This window comes from Notamacropus eugenii, chromosome 1 (genome assembly GCF_028372415.1).
Source record: "Notamacropus eugenii isolate mMacEug1 chromosome 1, mMacEug1.pri_v2, whole genome shotgun sequence".
Classification (NCBI taxonomy): Eukaryota; Metazoa; Chordata; class Mammalia; order Diprotodontia; family Macropodidae; genus Notamacropus; species Notamacropus eugenii.
Window position 1 is genome coordinate 279,067,556 of NC_092872.1, and position 24,238 is coordinate 279,091,793.

Below are 24,238 nucleotides of genomic sequence, written 5' to 3' on the forward strand. Positions count from 1 at the left end.
TGTTAAACGGGGCGGCCCTCGAACAACCTCCTATCGGGGCCTGGAGCGGCGGGTCTGGGAGCCCCAGTCTCCCGTTCCACGAAGAGCAGCCCGCGCGAGGCCGGGGCGGGGGCGGGGCGGGGCAGAGGGCAGGGGAGCCAGGCGGGCCAGTTCCCGAGAGGCCGCCCGCGTCCGCCCCTGCGCATGTGCTTGCCCCTGCGCATGCGCCCACGCCCTACCTGCGTAGCCCCAGGCAGGAGCCGGTTGGCCCCGGGCCCGGAAGGCCCGCCCCGCCCCCGCGGAAGCCTCGGTGCAGCGGAGCGCAGTCGGTCGCGATGCTCCCCCTGAGGCGGCGCCAGCGGCGGCGGCTGCGCTGGGGGCTCGGGGGTCCGGGCGCCGCCCTGCTGCTCTCCTGCGCGGCGGCCTGCGCCCTGGCGGAGCGGGCGCCCGCGAGCCGCGCGTCGGCGCTGAGCGCGTACTTCGGCACCAAGAGCCGCTACGAGGATGTGGCGAGGCCGCGGGCCGGAGGGGGGCCCGCGGGGCCGTGCGCGCCGCTGCAGCTCGTGGCCCTGGTGCGCCACGGCACCCGCTACCCCACTGCCAAGCAGGTGGGCCGCCTGCGGGCGCTGAGCGGGCTGCTGCTGCGCGCGGGGCCGCCGGGGCCGGGGCTGGCGGGCGCGCTGGCGCGCTGGCCGCTGGCCTACGAGGACTGGATGGACGGGCAGCTGGTGGACAAGGGCCGGCGCGACATGCGCCAGCTGGCCGCCCGCCTGGCCGCGCGCTTCCCGCCGCTGCTGGGCCGCGCCGGTCTGGCCCGCGTGCGCCTCGTGTCCAGCTCCAAGCCGCGCTGCGTGGACAGCGCTGTGGCCTTCGCGCGGGGCCTCTGGGCGCACTGGCACCCGGGCCGGCCGGAGCCCGGGCCCGCGGGTGAGTAGGGGCGGGGCGAGGGGGTCACGGGCCGGCTCCGAGCGAGGACTGGGCTGGGGCTCGGCCGCCCCTGGGACCGCTCCGATGGATCGGAGTGACTGAAACGTACGGGGGGTGGAGGGGAGCAGCCCGGCCGGGGGGAATAGGGGTAGTAAAACCTCAGCCCAGGAGCCACCTCCGTGTAGGCGTGGGAAGAGCCGGGGATGGGGGGGGGCGGTGCATTCAGTTCAGGCTCTTACAGTCACTGTGTCACCTTGGCTTTCCTCATCATCTGCAAAATTGGGGTAATTCGCTGATATGATGCTTTGATACTATGCTCCCTGATTCATAAACTTGTTTTGAGAAAACCCTGCCATAAGTAGTTAATAACGTGATCACCCCATTTTACAGATGAGGGAAACTCGGGGCGGAGGAAGGTTAGTATTAGTAGTGAGGTTGTTAGTAGGCTAATTGTAGGCTTTGGATCTATGATCTCATCCCCTGGGTCCTAGTTAATTGATACGGTCATCTCCATTTTACAGAGGAGCAAACTGAAGCTTGGGAAGACTTATCATTAACAGTAATAATATTTAAGTTTGAATCTGTGATCCCATCCATCTGGGGCCTCTATCATACGTACGTCGCTTACACCCAGACCACGGATCTTCATCTTCTCACATTTTGTCAGTGTCCCATAAATTTTCCACAGAGGATCTTGGACTTGTGACTAACAGTCTTACGCAGTGATTGGGTCACCCCATCTTTAGCATTACACGTTTCCTCCGTGTCTTTTAATATCACTTATTACACAAAGAAATTGTCTGTGCTCTTAGGTTACAAATGTAACCAGGGGATGGTTACATTATCCTTGAGGGTTTACCAAGTGTACAAGTGGCTTACCAAATGCTTTCGGTCCTGAGGAGCCTGACAAGGGTGATATAAATAACTGTGAGAACGAATATTGGAGCCGGACTGGAGAGATTTCTTGTAAAGCTGAAGAATTTTACGCTAGTGTTAACCTCATTTTACAGATGTAGGAACTAACTCTCTAAGTGCGAAGTCACTTGCCTCAGCTGGGATGGAAGCCCAGGACTCCTGGTTCCCATATTCAGTGCATTTGTCATTTTACTTGAACTCTAACTCATTTTGTGCTTAGTGCTTATAGCACCTTCCTCATCTTTCCTGGATACCTATTAATTCGTACTCCTGACTGTAGTATTGTTTTGGTGTTTTCCCCACACTTCAGCAGTTTCTACAATTCACCTCTTTACCTTATCTGCCACATCCCACCTTTATGCTTTGCAAGTTTTATTGGCTGGAAGAAGTCTGAATGTAGGATACTGTGTCTTATCACACTGTTCCAATGTTTGGTCCTCCACCCTGTGGTGCTATTGCCTTGAATGTCAATGGTAACTGTTTCTTTTTGGAACAGCAACCCTGAGGGTGTTGCCCTCCCACCCTGATTTTTTTTTCTTTTTCTAATTAAAGGGGCCACTCCTACTTCTTAAAGAGACCTATTCACTGAATGGGCATTACCCTACTCTAAGTGAGTACCTGAAAAGGCCTTAGCCTAAAAGGGCCAGGGTCTCCCATTGCATCCTGGGCCATCTCCAGTCATCCTGATGAGTATCTGGTCTCTGGATCCAGATGTCTCTGGAGGAGAAAGGGAGGCTGGTTACCTTGCACAGCCCTCCTTCACTCAAAACAAAGTCGTGTTTCTCTGATGTCATGGTCCTCTTTAGAAACAAAAGGACAAACACAACAACAACAATTGCTTGAAAAACTAGTTTTTCCAGGAGAAAGGGTGGGTGATGATTTCATCTGGCTGGCTCAATAGACTGATGGACTCTGAAGCCAGGGTACCTTCTTTCTTCTTTCATCACCTCCCTCTTATGACATCCCTTCTCTCCACTCAGAGCTACCACACTAATTCAGGCTCTTATCACCTCATGCTTTCTTCAGATTTCTTTAAAAAATTTTTTTTCCAATTACATGTAAAAACTATTTTTAACATTTATTTTTAAAAATTTTGAGTTCCAGATTCTCTCACATCTTTTCTTCCCCCATCATTCAGAAGGCAAGACATGGTAAAAGTTATACACGTGCAGTCATGGAAAACATATTTCTATATTACTCATGTTGCAAAAGAAAACACCAAAAAAACTGCAAGAAAAATAACGTAAAAAAAATCTAATATGCTTCAGTCTGTATTCAGATTCCATTAGTTCTTTCTCTGGAGATGGATAGCGTTTTTCATCACAGGCCCTTCAGCATTGTCTTGGATCTTTGTATTACTGAGAAGAGCTAAGTCATTCACAATTGATCATTGTACAGTATTGCTGTTACTGTGTACAGTGTTCTGGTTCTGTTCACTTCACTTTGTATCAGTTCATGTAAGTCGTTCTGGATTTTTCTGGAACCAGTCCTGCTCATCATTTCTTATAGCACAGTAGTATTCCATCACAATCATATGCCATAATTTTTTCAGCCATTCCCCGATTGATAGGTATCCCTTCATTTCCAGTTCTTTGCTACCACAAAAAGAGCTACTATAAATACCCTTGTACAAATAGGTCCTTTTCCTTCTTCTTTATTTTTAATCTCTTTGGGATACAGATCTAGTAGTGGTATTTGTGAGTGAAAGGGTTTTATAACCCTTTGGACATAGTTCCAAATTGTTCTCTAGAACAGTTGGATCAGTTCACAACTCTACTGACAGTGCATTAGTATCCCAATTTTCCCACATCCCCTCCAACATTTGTCATTTTCCATTTCCTGCCGTATTAGTCAATCTGATAAGTGTGAAGTGGTTGGGGTTTTTTTTCATTTTTCTAATTGACAGTGATATAGAACATTTTTTCATATGACTATGGTAGTTTTGATTTCTTCATCTGAAAACTGCCTGCTTATGTCCTTTGATCTTTTATCAGTTGGGGAATGAATTGTATTGTTATAAATTTGACTCCATTATATATTTGAGAAATGATACCTTTTATCAGAGAAACTTGGTGCAAAAATTTTTCCCCTAGTTTTCTGCTTTCCTTCTAATCTTGGAGGTATTGGTTTTGTTTGTGCAAGGCTTTTGTAATTTAATGTAATCAGAATTATCCATTTTACACTCTGTAATGCTCTCTCTTTCTTGGTCCTAAGTCCTTCCCTTATTTATAGATCTGACAGATAAACTATTCCATGCTCCCCTAATTTGTCTATGGTATCACCCTTTATGTCTAAATCATGTACCCATTTTGACCTTATCTTGGTGGATGGTGTGTGTGAGATGTTGATCTCTACCTAGTTTCTGTCATATTTTTCAGTTTTCCTAGCAGTTTTTGTCACATATTTAGTTCTTATTTCCAAAGCTTTGATCTTTGGGTTTATCAAACACTTTATTACTATGGCCATCACCCACTATATATTGAATACTTTTATTTCTTAGCCAGGACCAGATTGTTTTGGTGATTACCACTTTATAATACATTTTGAGATCTGGATGGCTAGGCCACCTTCCTTCACTTTTTTTTTTCTCTTAACCTTGACAGAAAAGGAAATCATTTTAAGGAAACTTGGTTATCTTTATTGAAAGAAATTTGTTATTTTTTGAAAACTCCTCAACATCCTTGTGGCAATTAAAGGTTTGAGCTCTTTCCTTGCTGCCAGAAATGAAGATGATGTTAATCTTAACTGCAGTGAATTAATATTTTTATATCCCCTTTGTCTTTGAGACTATCAGTAATAGCCGGTCACTGCCTTAGAATCCCTGACAACTGGAAAAGGGAAAGCTGGTGAATCATCTCTGGTTATGGTGCTTCATCTGGAGTGTCACACCATCCTTGGGGCTGCAGCCCCCAGGAACTAGAACAGAAGGCCTTTCCCTGCTCAGAGAGACTGTCATACCCTTCAGAGCTTCATCTCCCTGCTGTGCTGACACCGAGATAAGATTTGTGTGAGACCGTGTGTATGTTGAGAGTACATATTTTATGGGATCTCAGTGCACTCCAGAAACAGATAAATAAATCACAGCAATTACAAATGGAGGGATGGATAATTAAGTTTCCTATCCTAGTTGAGCTCTTCCATCATCAGTGAATCCTTAACCCAGGTATTCAAATGAGTAAGTTATCGTCTTTTACTGTCTACACTGAAATGAAATATTATTTGACTGATGCTTCCCAGATTATTATGGTAAGTGTTAGTACCTTACTATAAGACCTGCCTTTCTTATTTTCTCTTTCAGATATGGAATTTGGGCCACCTGAGATAAATGATAAACTTATGAGGTTCTTTGATCATTGTGAAAAGTTCCTAACCGAGGTGGAAAAGAATGATTCAGCTCTTTATCATGTAGAAGCCTTCAAAAATGGACCAGAAATGCAGAAAATTATTAAAAAAGTTGCAGCTATTTTGCAGGTGCCAACAAGTGATTTAAATGCAGGTAAGGTACGTTTTTATGTTTATTTGTATTTTAAAATGCAAATAATGTTACTTCCCTGCAGTGAGCAAGGCAACCTGCTGGGTTAATCCTGTTTTTCATTCATTCATTCAGACTGGATTTCCAGATCTTTCCTAGGCTGGAAGTTGAGGAGCTACTCACCAGAGACATTGTCACAGGATTTGTTCATTTCCACCTTGAGCACCTACCCCTTTCCCCCAGCCCCTCACTGTATTAATGTTAAGCTGCTGAACTTTGTGCTGGTTCCATTGCTGTGACCCACTCTGGCTCAGAATTCCCAAGGTCAAGAGATCCTTTAGCCTGAGCTTTTTTTGTACCTGGCATTATTGGTGAGATTCAGGATTGATCCTACTAAAGAAGCTGAAAGTAACTACATTTTGTGCCTTGAAGATTCAGTTGTGTACCTCATATTGAGAATCTTAGATCTTAATTTTTGTACACATTTATATTTATGGAAGATACTTTTTGACAGGAAAGAGCATTTTTCCATTCAGTTAACAAACATCTATTGAGCCCTTACCTGTTGTGGGTGCCCAGGAAGGTATGGAAATAATGAAGATAACTCCTGCCCTCAAGGTGGATAGATTTTGTCAGGGAGATGTGGATAAATCTAAATGCAGCACAGAGGGTCAGGATGTTACGAATGGGCAAGTGGGATGTAAAATGGGCTGAGTCATCAGGGAAGGGGGAAGAAGAGCCTGATTATGGCTGTGGAGACAGGAGAGGGTGGGATGGTTGGGGGGATGGGAAGTGATCCAGTGAGAGTGTGTCTGGGGTAGTTGTGGGAGAAAAGATTGGAAGACTGTGAGGGCCACATTAAGCAGTTTGGTCTTACTGTGGTGTGTTGGGGAGATTGATGTGGGAAGAGCCTAGAGGCAGACATATCAATTAAGAAACTTTTGAAGTCATCCAGGTGGGAGGTGCTGAGCTTCTGAACTGTGCTGATTTTATGACTGCCTTAGTAGTAGAATACTAAGTCATTGAATTGCTTAACTTGAATTCCTGGCTGTTTTATCATTTTCTCGCTCTTCACCTTGGTTGTCGTATTGGATTCCTTCTTCTCCCTCGTCCTTCCCACTTCTAGAGGACTGGCAGATCCATTTTTGAAATAGTTTTTGCAGATACCGTCTTGATTCAAGTTCTCACCTAAACAGCCTATTGTAAAAGTCTCTTAGCTGGCCTCCCCGCCTGCTCCGTGTGTGTGTGTGTGTGTGTGTGTGTGTGTGTGTGTGTGTGTGTGTGTGTGTGTGTGTGTGTATGTATGTGTGTGTGTGTGTATGATTAGAATTAAAGACAAAAAAACTAAGTATCAGCCACATTAAGCTGTGATGTTTTTGTTTATAGCCTTGAATTTGACCCGTAATATAACTTTTCATTTTTTACTGACCATAGTAGAAAAAAAGTCTTGCTTTAATGCAGCTTACAGAGTCAGAATTTCAGAGCTGGAAGGAGCCCTAGCGATCGAGTCCGACCCTTTTCTTTTACAGAGGATTATTGATATTCCACTACTTTTTCAGTAGTCAGAAATCATAACTCAGAACATTTTGCTTTCTCTCACCAGATTTAATCCAAGTTGCTTTTTTTTCCTGCTCATTCGACCTGGCTATTAGAGACATTCAGTCTCCGTGGTGCGATGTCTTTGACACAGAAGATGCTAAGGTAAGTGTTCATTTTGCAGTTGTGTTAGCTGCTCAGTGTTTAATCAGACCCAACTTCTAACACAAGATGCATTGTGGGAAAGTGTGACTAAGTGCTGCTAGTGAACTTGGAGCCCAGAATATGATAAAGAGACCGATGTGTTTCTGCTTCTTTTCTGTGAATTAGTGAATGGGTCTCCTAAATAGGGATTGGAGTGAACAGTGGTATGGGACTTACTCTTGACAACTGAACGAATTCTTAAATAAAACTTTGAGTTCATTTTTTTTAAATTAATAGAAATTGCTTTTCTTTTCCATCTCTCCACTAAAGAACATCGAATCCCTTGTAACAAACCTGCATGGTCAGGCAAAACATACCACATCTGCCATGTTTCTAAAATGTGTCCCATTTTCCTGTGAGCCCTTTACCTCTGTGTCAAGTGGTGAGTGTCAGCCTCCACCGTCTGTCTTCTGCAGTCACTTTGGTCATTGTGTTGAGCAGCATTCTTAAGTTTTTCCAAGTTTTTTTTAATCATTACAATGTAGTTATTGTATAAATTATACTGCTGGTTTTGCTCACATTTTTCAGTATTAGCTTATATAAGTCTCCTTAAGTTACCCGGAAACTGCCCCTTTCATCATTTCTTACAATACAGGAGTATTCTATCACATTCATGTACCATTATTTGTTCAGCTAGTCCCCAGTTGATGGGCAAACACTTCCTTCCCCCTCCTTCTTAGTTACCACCACAGAGAAAGCTACTATAAATGTTTTTGTGCATATAGATCCTTTTCTTTTGTTCATTTGTAAAATGGTTATTTGGGACTCAAAACTTAGTTTTCCACAGAAACCATGTGTAAGTAAGGGATGTTAGGTTTTTCAAGGCAGCCCATGAAAGCCCATACAACCTATAACATAACTTTCCTGGTTCACTACCAGGCGGCGCATTATTTTTGGCAGATAGTGTTGTTAGGGGGTTTGAGGGATTTTTGTTTCTGTGAGTGGTAGGGAGCCTTGAAACATCACAAACAAATATAGCTGAATTGTATTAAGAGACTGTAGAAGTAAGAGGCAGCATGGGGTAGTGGCCAGGGAGTCCTGAGATGAGAATGCAGACAATCTGCTGACCTGCATCCGTGGGGAGAGTTTACTCATTTAGAAGAACTTCATACTGATGAAATCACAGGTTCCCTTCTCAAGGAAAATAAGGTAACGACTTTGCATTTAGATCTTGGCTATAGATAGGACAGCTTTTAATGAAAGTTATACCTGCCTCAGGTGTAGGGAAGGGAAGTCACTGGCACAGAAGGAGGTGACTAGGGCTAAACCAGGAAGACAAACTCATTCTCCCCAAATCACCTCTATTCTTCAGCATATGGAGAGTTTTCTAACTGCAAAATAAATAGATCTTTCTGGCATCCCTTCCCGAGCTAGTGAGGTGTAGTAATGTTTGTGCTGGTGTTTGTCAGTCTGGCTTTGCAGATGGGTGTTGCTTCTCTGCATACACAGCTGTACCAGAGGGAATTGTACAGCCTTGAAGTAGCCTCCTGAGGAGCTGCCGACCTCATTTACTGGGGGGAGGGAGGGCGCTTCAGGGTGGGGTTTGCTATACGCTGCACCTCGAATTGGACAGGCACAGCTTAGTGGTAGTTACTTAGTTATTTTTCATATTCTTTTGATCCCAAGTCCAGTTTGATTCCAGAATTGTAATTTAAGGTGTGGTTGGCAGTCATTTCTCAGGGGAAGCAGATGGAGCTGCCCCTTTCTAGGAGGGTCTTGAGGAGAGCCTCGTCCCCTCTTGGGACAGCAGCAGCTCCTATTCTAGGCACACCTCTGTGGCCACTTGATTCACGTGTTCACTTGGTCACATGCCTGTGCCAGTGGTCGTGCTTTGGGCGGGAGTTACTATGACCTTGAGAAATAGAACAGGGCTTTTAAATGTGCACTTTCAGGTGCTGGAATACTTGAATGACCTGAAGCAGTATTGGAAAAGAGGGCATGGCTATGCAATCAATAGTCGCTCCAGCTGCGGCCTATTCCAGGACATATTTCATCATTTGGACAGAGCTGTTGAGCAGAGACAAAGGTAAGTCCATTTGGAAGACAAGGAATGCCTCAGTCATTGTCAGTCTTCCTCTAGCCTTATGATGAGATTATTTTGTTTCATGTTTGGCATTTTTTTAGGTGCCCATCACAACAAGCCTTAACCGTGTGCATTTGTGACCTCTTATTTTAAATTTAGATCCCTTTGAACTTTCTTAGTCCCCTGGGATCAGTCAGTGTAAATGAAACGTGTGCTCTGACCCTAAGAGTTATGATGTGCTCACATATTGACAGCAGTGGGAAGCAAGTTCAGACTCCGAAGCCAGAGACACAAAGAGACAGCAGGACTGGGGAGAGAAGGAGAGACAAGAGAGATGCCAAACTCACAGGCCTAGAGCTGGGAAGGGACTCCAAGAGGTCATCAGGTCCTGGAGAGATTAAGTAATGTGACCCAAGATTGCATAAGAGAGTGAGCAGCCAAGGGAAGATTCAGTTCTGACTCACCTTTTGGTCTTTTAAAATTATTTTTCTTAAACAACCTCTGGCCCTATAGAAAGAGGGAAAAAAAAATTTCCCCATCCCCCCATTATGTTTTTAGATAATGACCTTGTGTTAAGCAGATTAGAGATTTTGCAAACTAAGTAACATGACTTTCCCAGGCTTTGGTGGATGAGGGTCCCTGCTCCTTTGTCACCTTCTTAGGAAAGGCCCTTGAAATGGGTGGAAAAGTCTTTCCTTGCCATTTCTCTCTCTCCTTCCCCCCCTCCCCCAGTCATGTCTGCTGGTGGACAAGATCCTTCCCATCTCTGCCTCCACGTTGACCTCTTTGCCCTTGTGCCAGTGCTCCTCTCTAGGCCCAGCTCTGGCTTCTGGATTCTTTGTTGTTTGATGGGGAATCAACTAATTAAATCCAGAGACTGCGTGTAATCAGGGTTTGGCACAAAATCTGTATTTGTTGGTGACCTAGAAATGAAGCCCTGTGTGTTTGAGCAATGAATAAATAAATATGGCCTCATTGAATTACTCAAAGAAGCAACAATTTGATTTGTAAATAGTGTGTGAGCATTTGACGTGTGTGTGTGTGTGTGTGTGTGTGTGTGTGTGTGTGTGTGTGTGTGTAGATTGTTGAAATAAAGATAAGAATTGAAGTTGTATAGGGAAGTTCGGGGCATGAAATTCTGTTAGCATGTTTTGTGAGCTAAGTTTTTAATGTAGATAATGGCTTCCAAAATCTAAGATGATGTTTCAACATTAATATTTAAAAATGTAGAAAATATCTACATCTGTGAAAAATTAAAAGGAACGTTTTAGTTCAATAAAAATGCTCCTTGGAAAAATATTTTGAAATTGTTAGAAGTACCATATAGTTAGCCTACCCAGGTCTTAGTTTCATCATCCGTAAAATGTTAAGTCCCTCCTTTTACAGATGATCAAACGCAGTCCCAAATCTGTTGTGCCATGATTTAGGTATAGGATTAGGCTTTATGAGGTATTCACTGTGCCTGGTACGTAGTAGGGGCTTTAAAAATATTTATCAATTGACTGACAGATTTCCTTGGTCTAGGTAACTCCTTTGTCAGTGCATATCAGAAGCTACTGTGCTCTACGGTTTAGAGTTCTAGATAGGTTGCCCTGAGAGCTTCTAGGACCTTCTCCCAAGTCTTGCAGCTAACTTCCATGTATCAGAGAACCTGAGAAGACACTTGCATGAAGGAGTATTGGGAAAGCGGGATTTCATTTGAGATGTGAAGGAAGCCAGAGGCAGCTCCCAGTCCATGGAATAAGTCTCATCCTGGGGCGGGCTTCAGAGCTCATCTCCTCCAAGGGTCTCCTTTTACAGATGAGCAAACGCAGTCCCAGCGAGGCCAGGTTTGCCTAAGGTCACACTAAGAGCCAGGATCGGAACCCAGCCCCTCTGGTTCCAAACCCAGCACTTTTTTCTACCATGTTAAGGTGATCAGTGATTTCTTTTTCTATAGCAATAGATAAGCCTGCCTGCATTGTCACTTCTAATATGTTTAATTTATAAAGACTCTGCAATATTAAGATGCAAGCAGATAGGATTATGATGAGGGAGTGGGGCAGATGTGAACAGGAAGGTTCAAAACAGCTGTTTTTTCATTATAGAATATAGGGCATTATAGAATTAATAGGGCAAGAGGTTTGATTCAGGTGAATAAGAGATAACTCTGGAACACAGAGCACTGAGAATGAGGCCCTCTGGGATGGATGCTAGAGGCAGTTGGTATGGAGCAGGGGCAGGGCGTGGCACTTTTAGGAGATGGACTGATAAAATGGGGCTAATGATGAAGTGCAAACATTTATTAGAGTCCCAGGAAGTGGGAGAGGCATCTATCTAGACAGGGAGGGGAGGTCAGCAAAGGCACATTTTGACTGCTCAGAGATTTTGGCCTGAGCCTTCCTCTTCACTGGTGGTGAAAATGGGGACCTGGAGAGAGGAACCAGTTGAGGTGACTTGTCCAAGGTGGGCTTGAAAACAGGCTGGATCCTTCTTGGGGAGAAGGGGGACACATGACCAACTTAGAGGCACTGGAATCACCTGGTGTGGTGAGACCTGGGAGGGTTAGGAGAGCGTTCAGTCCAATTTTTAATAATCTGGTTGAGAGTTTCTGTACCACTCCCTTAAAATAAAAAGTGATGAAATCATCCTTTCCTTTGAAGTTATGTTAAGATTTTAAGTCTGAGATTTCACAGTTTATATCCCAAACCACATTCTAGGGCCCAGTTTTATTTAAGGGAATGGTTTCTACCACAATTAAGTAGCATTCTCTGTGTGGTGACCACCCCAGCAAGTCAGTAGAACCAGAAAACCAATTCATATTGCAACCTCATTATTTCTAAAAAACAAACAGTCCTGTGAACTTTATTATAAACTAGTGAAGAATGAAATGAGCAGAACCAGCAGAATAGTTCATGCAGTAACAGCAACATTTTAAAAACAAAAAACCTTGAGAGCTGTAGTAGAGGTATAAAAATCAACATAATGACCGTGGTTCCAGAGGACTGATGGTATCCATGTTGTCCTTGGGTAACGTCTGTTATAGAGAGGGTGATGGACTTAGGGTGCAGGTGGAGACCCCATTGATGTGGGAGGGGAATTACTTACTATGGACTTGGTATTGTACTAAGTGCTTTACTGATAACTCTTTTTATCCTTATGAGGATCCTGGGAGGTAGGTGCTGTTATTATCACCATTGTACAGGTGAGGAAACTGAGCATTGTGATGTCCCCAGGTGCCAAATTTGTTTTGCTCGGCTCTGCATATTTTTGGCAAGAAAAGTTTTTATTTTTCTTTTCACTGGGGTATGGGGTGAAAGGGAGAGAAAATTGATTCTGTTAATCAACAAAATAAAGAGGGGACAGCTGCTGATGTGAAATGCTGCTGCACTTCCAGATGAGGTGTTTTACTTAACTCTTTCACTTTGTTAGAAGAGACCTCAGAAAGTGGGAGTGATCTCTCCATGTTTGTGTGGTACAGACACATCAGTAAACTTGAAAAAAGAAAAAACTGCTTTCCCATGAGGGCATGGAGAGTCCAGGGAAGGGTAGGCTTATGTGTAAAGAGGGTATCTGTTGTAGTAATAACTACTGGCACCTGGTTGCTGGAAGGAAGCCCTTCCCTTTGTCGAGTCCTCTGTCAAAAGAGGTAACATGGAAAGCACTTTGCAAACCTTGAACTGCTCTGTAAGTGCTGCTGTTATTATTGTGAACCTTGCGCAGGTCTCCTTAGGCTTGGTATAACCTTCTGCTCCCCCATGATGAGCCTTTGGTCTCCTGGGGGAGGGGAAAGGGAGATAGAGGCACTCCCCCCTCCCCCAATCACTTCTCCCTTATGGGGTCTCAATCCAAATCAGGTTGCTATTCTATCTCATTTCTGCCAAAGCCATTGTCCTGCCTGGGTGTCATTATCCTGAAATTTCTAGATGTGATCATTGAAAGAAGGTTGGGCTGTCTGGCTTGTAGTCTGGGTAGTGCTGTTTATCACCAAAGATGGTCTTCAGCCTGGAAAGTTGAAGATCTAAGTTTGATCATTGCAGTGGACATGTCTACCACTTGTGCTCCTGCTGAAATGCCGTGGTAGGTTTGGTTTTATTCTTAAGGAAGCAAACGATTTTACTTTTTAAGTTCAAGGAAGATAATTGTAGCCTCCACAATTGTATTCACCCTTTTGTTTCCTGAGCTCCTGGGTCCAGCTGTAACTCTCACTTTGTGCTGGGTGTGTCTGGGCAGTCCTGGGCTCCTTAACTCCGTTCCCATATCAGCAGCTGCCTGCCTGTGGACATCTAGGACTGGCTCAGTTACCATTGGTCTAAAAGTGCCATACAAATGCTAGTCAGCCTCAGTAGTTGTGGTCTTTGACTCCAGTAAGAAATAAAGCCCTGTGTTTGCTCAGGAGCACCTGCCTTGCTGTCCATGCTGATGGATCTTGTTCTTGTTCTGGAACTGTGCAGTCTGAGCACAACTTGACCCCATTCTGTTCCTCTGCACAGGCCACCCTGGGCCTCCCTGTCTGTGGCCTTCAGGCTGCCACTCAAGGGTAACCTTTCCTGAGCCTCTCAGTTCCTCAGGCCATCCCCTGAAAATGCCCTATTTTCCTTTGTACCATGTAGTGGATGCTTACTTAATGGGGTTCTGGTTATTTCCCTGCAACTGAGTAGAAGCCTTTTGAGGGCATGGGCTTCTTTGGCTTTATCTTGATCTCCTAGGCACCTAGTGCAGTGCTGAATGAATGCTTTTTGAATCGACTTTGTGTCACCAGGTGTCATTTGCTAGCTTCAGACACCTGGTGCTGGGGGAATTTCCACATTGGATCATGGGATGTGGAGCTGGAAAGGCCCTCAGAATGCCGCTCATCCAGTGTTCTCATTGTGCAGATGAAGAAGCTTAGATCTAGGGAGGTAGTTGAATATCGTAAAGAGATGGGTGGGATTTGAACCCAGATCCTCTGACTCTGGATGCAATGATGTTTACTTCTGAGGCCATATAGTCCTATTCGTATCTGGCCATGAAGAAGATCCTCTTGGCTTTTTATTGAAGACCCTCAGTGAAGGAGGACGTTTTTTCAATGTCGTCTCTTCTACTTGGAGATTGATCTGAACATGGGCTGTCTTTAGGTCAGCCCTTCATTTGCTTCTTGGCCTCTTTCTCCCTGTGGCTCCTTGTGCTGCCCTCCATAGCCAGGATAAGTCCTAACCATTGCCATACCTGACATCTTTACTTCAGCTGTAGTAGTGTCAGAGAGACATGAGTGGGCACAAGAGTTGGGAGGCCATTAAAGAAATGATACTTTTCCCTGTAGGGCTTTTATGATCCTAAGTCCACCCAGGAAACTGACTGGCTCCATTCCTTGGAGATGAGGGCTTCCTTGGGAATAGGGCTTCTTCCTAGTCATCTCAGTTCTAGATTTTGTTCAGTTTTGAGATTTGTCAGTCTTCTCCATCAGAGCTCTTAGTGGAATTAGTAGCACTTTAAAATGCGTATTATCTATAGAAAGACTTGCCTGTCCTGGTTCTTGGTTTTGTTGTTTCAACAGTAGTTGATTAGCTCATACAATTTTTCAAATAATTTATGTAATTTTGGGCTCTAAAAGGCTATTTAATCATTGTGGGTCATACTTGTAAAAAATACTTTATATAATATCAGTTAAGCATGAAACCTGACTCTCCTAGCTCAGGAATCATCTGGGCACGGGATGGTTTCTTGGTTGAGGTGCTAATATTTGTTTTTACTGAGTTTATGGAATGAGGATTGGAAACCTCATGTAGGCCATGGATTGTGGGAATGGTTTTTTTAACTTTTCCATAATTATATAGAGCAGCATAAATGTATATTGCAAATTAGATTTCACTTTTTTTCCAATTAAATATGTTCCTTTATTTGTCTTTTTATTTTATTTTATTATTAAACTTTTAACATTTATTTTCACACATTTTTGGGTTACAAATTTTCTCCCCTTTTTTCCCCTCCCCCCCCAGACCCAAGCTTTCTAATTGCCCCTGTGACCTATCTTCTCTCTCCTCTATCCTCCCTCCCTGCCCTTGTCTCCGTCTTCTCTTTTGTCCTGTAGGGCCGGATAGCTTTCTTGACCCCTTAACCTGTATTTCTTGTTACCCAGTGGTAATAACATTACATTTGGTCCTAACACTTTGAGTTCCAACTTCTTTGGCTCCCTCCCTCTCTACCCCTTCCCCTTGGAAGACAGGCAGTTCAATATAGGCCATATCTGTTTAGTTTTGCAAATGATTTCCATACTAGTTGTGTTGTATAGGACTATGTTCCTTTATTTGTGTAAAAAGAATATTCCAATTTTATTTATATGAATTTTGAGCATATTTTAAAAAATTACTTTGTTTTCAGTGTACAATCACTTCCATGTATCTTAGATTTTTTTTCTCTTCCTCACTACTTCCTCCCTGAGACAGCATACAATTTTACATAGGTTGTACACATACATTCCTGTTAACTACATTTTCACCTTAGTCATGTTGCACAGAAGAATTAAAATGAATGGGAGACCTAATAAAACAAAACATAATTCAAAAGAAAACGATCTGCTTCATTCTGCGATCAAATTCCATCTGGATGTGAAAGGTATTTTGCCTCAAGAGCCCACTGGGAATTTTTTAAGTCCTTGCATTGCAATGAAGTACTAAGTCTGCCAGAAAAATTTTTCACATACTGTGGTTGTTGCTGTGTACAAAGTTCTCCTGGTTCTGCTCCTTTCACTCAGCATCAGTTCATATAAATCTTTCCAAGCCTCTCTGAAGTCTTCCTGTTTATCATTTCTTATAGCACAATAGTATTCCATTACATTCATATACCACAATTTATTCAGCCATTCCCCAGTTGATGGGCATCCCCTTGATTTCCAGTTTTTGATCACCACAAAGAGTGCTGCTATAAATATTTTTGTACATGTGGGACTCTTTCTCATTTTTATGATCTCTTGGGGATAGAGTTCTAGAAGGGGTATTGCTGGGTCAAAGGGTATGCATATTTTTGTGGCCCTTTGGGCATAGTTCCAAATTGCTCTCCAGAATGGTTGGATCAGCTCACAGCTCCACCAACAATGAGGTAGTGTTCCAACTCTCCCACATCTTCTCCAACATTTATCATCTTCCTGTTTTATCATGTTAACCAGTCTGATAGGTGTGATGTGGTACCTCAGAGTTGTTTTGATTTGCATCTCTAATCAGTAGTGATTTAGAGCATTTTTTCATATGACTATAGATATCTTTAATTTTTTCCTCTGAAAACTGCCTGTTCATATCCTTTGACCTTTTATCAATTGGGGTAGATTTCACTTTTCTCTAAGGAAAAAAGTGTATTTGCCAACCTGTCCTCTGTTTGACTGCACATATTCGTATACTTCCTTATTTCTGTGTTTAAATTTACACTTTCTCAATTTTGAATCAAGGACTGGACTTCTTTCAGCTAGATCACTTGCTACTTTCCTATGATTTGTAGTCAAGTACATTTTTCATTATGAAGCCTGTAGTCTCCTCCTTTCAGGACTGTGAGGTCAATCAAATGCCATCATATTTTAGCAATACCTGAATGTTTGACATTCTGTTTAGTTAGAGTTCTCTGGGGCACAAAGACCAAGAGTAAATGAAATATATATGCATAGCTGATTAGACTTAGGAATGCCAGCCAAAGATGCCCTTCAGGTGAATAAAAAGCCCCACTATGTACCCAGCATGATGATAGAAAGGAAAATGCAAGGGATGTGAAGGAAAAAGCAAGCCCATTTCTGCTTACATTTCTTATTAGAGATGACTTACATAGGAGATGTAAGGATGACTGAAGGATGGACTAAAAAGGCCCTCTGAGTCCTGAGGAGGTTGCAGCAGTCAGATGGCAGTGTGGGGGTCTGAAGGGCTGAGTGCCAGGCAGATGTGAGGCCTGTGAGATGAGTGGGAAGCCGGACTCTGCGGGAAGGTAAGCAAGCATCAAGGGAGTCAACAGGGAAAGAGCTCCATGGCCTCAGTTTTCTCATCTGTTGTGAGAATCAAATGGGGTCCTAGTGTGTGAGTCGTGGCACAGCCTAGTGGAAAGAGCAAGGTTCCTACCTTCCCAGGGTCTGATGCTACTGTGCCCACTGGACTTTTTGACTGTCGGTATCTTCCTCTATTCCATGAGGGTGTGGGAGACCCCTTCCAGTTTGGGTACTGTCTGGATACCAGTTACTGGGGGGTGGATGGATTAGCAGTCTGTGTGCTGTAGTGGACTGTGAGTCCAGCTTTGGAGTCAGGAAGGTGTAACTTGGCAGGTGAGATCTGCTGTAGAAAAGCTGGACTCTACACTTCTTTTCAAAGGCACAGCCACCCATTGATGTGTGCCACAACCATTCTTAATTCTGTAGAGGGGCAGAATGCTTCAAATATGTGGCCAAAGAATGTGGCCTTTATTCTGTAGGAAATTGATATCTTGCTTTTATATCACCTTCATTCCCAAATATATCCTTCTCCCCTCTCCATCACTCTGCATGCTATTTTTGTAACAGAACATAAAAAAGAAAGGGGGTCAGCCATCATTAGTGTACATCCCTAGGGCAGATCCACCTTCCTTTGTTTCCCTGAATTCTTCATAGTCATTGCTTCTTATATTGCAGTAATGTTCCATCACACTCATACCCTGATTTGTTAAGCTTTCTTCCAGCCAATGGGCATCTACTTTGTTTCTAGTCTTGACTATCAAATGAAGCTGCGAGGAACCTTTTGGTGTTTTGTGAGACTTTGTTTTATGTCTGATCTCCTTGAAGAATGTGCCTCACAGAGATGTTTCTGGGGCACAGGGATTCAAGGAGCTTTAGAAGCATTTGAAATAGAAGTAGCATTGGTGTATAGGTTCAGTAGTATCTGGTATCCACTCAGTCTAGAAACTCATGGACTTTTCCCTTTCTTGGTCCCTGACCACATTTCCCAACGTTTTCACCATCTTGCTTTTATTTCCATGTTTGCGTTGGAGTGACCACTCGAGTATCAAGATACATATTGATTTATTTGGAGTATTGTGTCAGGCACGGAATGAACCCAGGCTGGTGAGGAAAACATTTTGGAGATAGTTACAAAGAATGAAAACCTCTGTTTACATGGAACTTAGATTCTGATGGGGGAGACAAGATGAAAATAAACCTAATATACACATACAGTAGTTAAAATACCAGCTAATTTGGAGGGAACGGCATTAGCAATTGGAGTATGTGGAAAGACTGTAAGCCACTTTTGAAAGGAAGAGAGGGACTCTGAGGACAACCAGGGAGGGAGGGCATGCTGGGCGTAGACAAAAGCCAATGCAAAGTTGTGGAATTTGGATTAAAGAGGCTAGAACAAAAATGACCAAGAGGGGGAGCTATAACTGAAAAAAAGGAAAGAAATAGTAGAACATGTGGTGACATCCCAGTGTGTCACCAGGCCCCGATGAAGGACTTCCATGGGTACTGGAAGGGCTGGGAGGTGTGATTGCTGCTCCCCCCCTCAGCACTTGTTGAAAGGCCTTGAAAGACAGGAGGAGGTGCTGTACGCTACGGCGGAGTGGCCAGCGGTGCCCCTAATTTTTAGAAAAGGAAAGAGAACTGAGTCTACCTGCTAAGGTCAGTGGGCAATTTCTTTTTTTTAATTTTTTTAAATTTTTTATTTTTTTTATTTTTTAATGTTTAACAATCACTGCCATACAATTGAGATTTTATCCCCCCCCACCTACCCCCCACTACCCCCCTCCCTCCCCACGACTGCATACAATTCTGTATAGATTCTACACATACTTTCCTATTGAGTACATTTTCACTATAGTCATGCTATGTAGTCAGACTAAAATAAATGAAAGAAATCGTATAACAAATCAGAACATGATACACAAACACATACACGTACACAAACATGATCTGCTACATTATGTGAGTGACTTCCATATTTCTCTCTCTGAGTGTGGAAGGCATTTTGCCTTGAGATCCACCATTGGGATTTTTTTTTTTTTGTAAGAAGTTCTTGTGTTATTACAAAAATCTAAGTCTACCAGAAAAAACTCTCACACACTGTGGTCGTTGCTGTGCATAAAGTTCTCCTGGTTCTGCTCCTTTCACTCAGCATCAGGTCATATAAGTCCTTCCAGGCCTCTCTGAAGTCTTCTTGTTCATCATTTCTTATGGCACAATAGTACTCCATTACATTCATATACCATAATTTATTCAGCCATTCCCCAATTGATGGACATCCCCTTGACTTCCAGTTTTTGGCAACTACATAGAGTGCTGCTATAAATATTTTTGTACATGTGGGACCCTTTCCCATTTTTATGATCTCTTGGGGATATAGTCCTAGTAGCGATATTGCTGGGTCAAAGGGAGCAATTTCTAATAAGATTATAGAATTAATGATTTAAGGTATGTGAGTGAGCATCATGTTTTCATGAAGAACATGCCATAAGAAACATTTTTATTTGGGCCATGATTACTAGGCTGGCCATATTGGGTTTAATTTGAGGCATTTTAGGAGAGCTATTGCCAAGCTAGAGAGTGAACCAAGGGAGGGATCTGAGACTGCTGAGGCCAAGGATTGATTGAAGGTGCTGGGGACTCAGACTAGAAGGCTTGGGGATATAGGATTCATGACTTTAGAGCTGGGAAGCACCTCTGTAGCACATCAACTCCATCTCGTCTTTTCATAGATGAAGAAACTGAGACTCAGGGTCACCCGGGTAGTATTTGTGTGAGGTGAGAGTCCAGCACAAGCTCACTGCCTCCCAGCTGGAGCTCCCCTCTTCTGTGGCTCCAGAGAAAAGAAAGAAGTATGGTGGCTGGAAGTTAGAGAGAGAACCATCTCCAAGGCGATGGGAGACTGTTTGGCCATGTATTGGCATGGCATTGGAGAAATTCTTGTTCTCCTGGCCAGCTTGGATTCGGTCACTGCCACATTCTGCTTCTAGTTGAGTGTTGGTGGTCAGAGAACCTGGAATAGGGTTGAGAGAGAAAACATTGAGAACTGCTGACTCCTGCTCCTGGCCTTAGGGTTCTTGATCATTTCTCACGTTGTTTTTCCCAGGTCTCAGCCCATCTCTTCTCCAGTCATCTTCCACTTTGGACACGCAGAGACGCTGCTGCCACTGCTTTCTCTCATGGGCTATTTTAAGGACAAGGAGCCCCTCACTGCTTACAATTACAAGGAGCAAGTGAACCGTCAGTTCCGGAGCGGCCACATCGTCCCCTATGCGTCCAATCTCATATTTGTGCTTTATCACTGTGAGCATGCTGAGACGCCCGCTCGAGAGTACCAGGTGCAGCTTCTCCTTAATGAAGAGCCGCTGCCATTTGTTCACTCGCCAGAAACTGTCGCCGTGTATCAGGAGCTGAAGGATCACTACAGGGACGTCCTGCAGAGCTGCCACTCGGACCAAGAGTGCTCCTTGCCAAATATCACCATCGCATCTGATGAGCTATGAGTGACTGTCCAGGATTCTCTGTTGGTGTGACATGGCCGCCAGGCACTGCCCTGGTGACAAAAAGCCCAAGTATTTCTGACTTCACAGAGAATTTTGTTGTGGACCTGGAATTTGGGTGTGAGGAAAATAATTTTGTACCCAGGTAGCTCAAGGAAAATGTTTTTAAAAAATCATGATTTGATGCTGAAAATTTTTACAGAAATTGCTTTAAATTTTATTAGTAATAAGTACTGGCTTATAAATTTGACTTCAGAATAATACTTGAAAACACCAGAGTAATCAAATTGTCTCCCTAGAATTGGATCCAATTCATTCTAGGAACTCGATTCCTCTGACTTTGCGGACGTCCTCTCATGCTTTAAGCAGGGAGAATCATCCTGCTGTAAGTAGGCTTTAATCAGAAAAAACCAGTCAACTGGAATTCTAACTTTGTATGGAAGATACCTTTCTTTTCTCTAATTAAGAGCTGTTAAAATGTTAAACTTTTATTTTACATCTGATTTAAGAGGACATTCTTGACTGACACAAAATTAGAAAGAAGTGTTATTTGTTATTAGTATCCTAGGGTGTGTTGATGCTTGGAAATGAATTGCTTTGTGGCCTTTAAAATGTGATGCTAGTTTTCATTAATAATAATAGAGGAAGAGGATGGTCAGAATCAAGTCAGGATCAGTGTCCTCAATCCTTTGATTAGCTTCTTGCATCTATTCTCTATTTTGCACCTCTCACAAAAGTATTTATCATTGTTATCCTCATCATTAAATTTATTTGAAATCCAGGCTTTCTTCTGCTTAGCCTGGCTTCTGCCATTTGAACTAGCATTGGAATTACAGCTCTGTGCTAAGTGCCACAGAAGTGTTTCTCTAAGAATAACAATGATGATTTTGATAGTAATCGTGCCAATCATGACTCACATCAAGTGCAGAATTCCCAAGTCCCTGAATTCTGTGATTTTCAGCTGTTTGTGTGCCAGTGTTTGTCTCCTCTGGTGAAGGGATGCAAAGAGGAAGATACTGGGGAAATGGCAAAGTAAGAGAGATATTAGATCTTACATATTAAAAAAATTTTAATCACATTAGAGATGAATTCTTAAGTGAGAAACAGCATTCTGTGAATATTTTGTTAACATTGTTGGTTTGGGTGCAGAAACCCATGATTAATTTAAACCATTCATTAAAGTTTTCAGTTTTTAATGACGGAACAAATCAAAAGAAATCCGTCTGGAAGACATGTGAGTACACACCTGTGCACACCCATTCATGTCTCTACCTTCTCTCCCTGGTGTCTGGCATCTTTCTAGAGGAGAAGTCATGTCTGTGAGGTTTAGAGGCCTGGCTCTGATGCCTGACCCAGGGCAAGTCACCTGACCTGTCAGTGCTCTAGGCAGCTGTCAATCAAGTCTCCATGAAGCCAGACTCTAAATGCCAGTAGAGAGGGAAACATCCCTCCTTAGAATGAACTTGCATTCTGATGAGGGAGCATGTTAAAAGAGGATTGTAGACTTGCCTTCACAGAGGGTATTTTCCCACTGAGTCTTCCCTAATCTAATGAAATAAAATATCTTGTGCTACATTCAGACCATGCACATTTTGAAGGACCACTTCAGGTCAATTCCACATCCATTTGATAACTCCTCTGTGCAGTTTTCCTTTCCATGCATTAGCTCAGTTTACCTGTGGGAGAATACTACCAGACTTGCATGTGGAACTTCATGAAGTGTGGTGTGCTATATGTGCCTATGAGATCTCTGAGCTCTGCTCCCCACACACATCCTGGCTCAGGGTACTTCCATCTCTGTCTCTTAGAGCTGTGTGTCTTTCAGAGTGTTCAGGGATAGTGGATGGATGCTCAGGATTTGGGGCAGGGGAGCAGCCTTGGTCATCGAGAAAGCCTATTATTTGGTGAAGCAGGAATGTTTTTAGTAGCAAGGGCCGAAGCAAAAATGTTTTCTGATATTCTCATTAACTAAACATTATGTTGAATATTGGCTTGGGGAGTAAGTGAAGTTAAAGAATTAAAAGTGCTTTCTGCACCCGCTCTTGCATTGACTTTTATGTCCTTGTGGTTAACAGCACCTCTTAAAACATGTCCTGATGAGAAGTGGGTTTTTATTTATTTGGGTGCTAACTGCTTTTTTTTTTTAAAATTAGTTTCAGAAGAAAATAATGTATTTTCAAAGTTTCCAAAGTAAACAATTTATAGAAATACTCAGCTAAGTGGTGTAAAGAGCCCTGCACCTCAAGTCAGGAGGCCCTAGGTCTGGGTGCTGGCTCTGACCCTTGCCTGTGTGACCCTGGACAGGTCACAGCCCTTCTTTGAGCTTCGTTGTGCTCATGTGTTGGGGGGCATTCTACCACCTACCTCCTCGCATAGTCGTTACTGGGAAACCCTGTGCAACCTTTCAGGGTTGCTGGTACCCTAATCTTAAATGCTTCCAGGCTGCCAGGGCTTGAAGGCACAGCATTTCCAAGACCTATCAAGAAATAGGTCTTGAGGATGACATTTTCAGGTATGATCTGAGATTTTTGTGAAGGATGATGATTATCCAGAATCTTCATGAAAATAATCTGCTTCATCTGATGTGCCTGCTTTGTAATCAGGAGAAACAATTGAAAATCCAGATGAATTTTGTATTTGCCAGTAAATTTAATCAAGTGGAGAAATGATGAAAGGGGATATAAACAGAATTTTGTTTTAAAATAACATGGACAACTTTGGATCCAATGGGATTTTATCTGATGGAACTTTTCTAGATCTTCAGATTTTTTGTAAAATCCTTGGACCAAGTCTGAAGTTGGGGCTTTACACCATCTTTGACTAGATGGGAGTGTTGGATTGACCTAGTCCCTTTAAAGTGAACTTAGAAGTGCTTACTTTAGAGAATGGGTTTAAAAAAATGTAAAATTTTTGTACAAGTTGTTTGACCTGGGGGTCTAGGGGGACAGCCTAGTTAGCATGCTTGCATTCATCAGCACTTGAGATATTGGGGGGGGGGGGCGGTCAGTGAGATGGTAATTGTTATTGAAGCCACCTCATTCTAGGAAACTTGGGAGATTCTTGGCTGTGGTGCTAATTTTCCCTCCTGTTGGAAATGACTGAAACTAAAAAATTTTGTGATGAAAATTAATGGTGATAAATAAGAATGATCTCTGGGGTTGTAAGAAGGCATTCCATTGCCTCGCTGCATCAGAGTGAACCGAGTAGGATAGTGGGAACTCACCATTGTGTTTTTGGAAATGACATTGGTCCTCTCCATGCCTTTTGGTCATTTGTCTTCATCTCTGTCTAATATGAGACTTGGAAATGAGCTGGAGTATTGTACAGTGAGTACAGTGTACTGTTTACCAAAAAAAGCAAAGCTTGGGTTTTTTTTCCATGTTTTATACTTTGAATTTGTTGTGCAGATAATAATAGTTTGATGTTTACTTTGTATTTAAAGCTTTAAGTTTAGCTTTCAAAATAAAATGGAAGTATGTATTTTTAGATCAGTTTAGTATGTGGGACTTCGCACAGGCCCAAACTTTACAGACCTGGAAAGTCTAGAGCACTTGCTGTTATTTATATGTGATTTGTGGTGGTTGAGATTTAAAGCCTTTTATATTGTGTAAGCTTGAAAATAAATGTTTCATGTTGGACTGGTTTTTTTTCCTCATTGGAATTGTTTCCCTTTGTGTCTTCAGAATTTCATCCTTGCACATCTCCCAGTTCTCCTGGGCAGACTTTCCTTCTAGAATTTTGGTCCATGGGATCCTACCTATCTT

General features: G+C 43.0%; 1 protein-coding gene across 2 annotated transcripts; it reads left to right on the plus strand.

The window, feature by feature from the left end:
• The first annotated feature begins 279 nt into the window (after nucleotides 1-279).
• MINPP1 (multiple inositol-polyphosphate phosphatase 1) lies at nucleotides 280-24,112 on the plus strand. 2 transcript variants are annotated; one of them, XM_072628941.1, is made up of 5 exons: nucleotides 280-906; nucleotides 5,120-5,317; nucleotides 6,897-6,994; nucleotides 8,926-9,059; nucleotides 20,081-24,112. In XM_072628941.1, exons 1-5 carry the CDS (start codon nucleotides 315-317, stop codon nucleotides 20,475-20,477), a joined length of 1,419 nt encoding a protein of 472 aa, XP_072485042.1. In that variant the 5' UTR covers nucleotides 280-314; the 3' UTR covers nucleotides 20,478-24,112. The 2 variants fall into 2 exon arrangements, with proteins under 2 accessions (XP_072485042.1, XP_072485043.1); XM_072628942.1 differs by lacking the exon at nucleotides 280-906 and adding an exon at nucleotides 1,123-4,996.
• The last annotated feature ends 126 nt before the right edge of the window (nucleotides 24,113-24,238 follow it).

What these genes read in the sequence shown, in the direction of transcription:
- MINPP1 (XM_072628941.1), top strand. Translation starts at nt 315, where the DNA reads ATGCTCCCCCTGAGGCGGCGCCAGCGGCGGCGGCTGCGCTGGGGGCTC. An exon ending in TTGACACAGAAGATGCTAAG is followed by an intron (nt 6,995 to 8,925) that starts GTAAGTGTTCAT and finishes GTGCACTTTCAG; the next exon opens with GTGCTGGAATACTTGAATGA. An exon ending in GCTGTTGAGCAGAGACAAAG is followed by an intron (nt 9,060 to 20,080) that starts GTAAGTCCATTT and finishes TGTTTTTCCCAG; the next exon opens with GTCTCAGCCCATCTCTTCTC.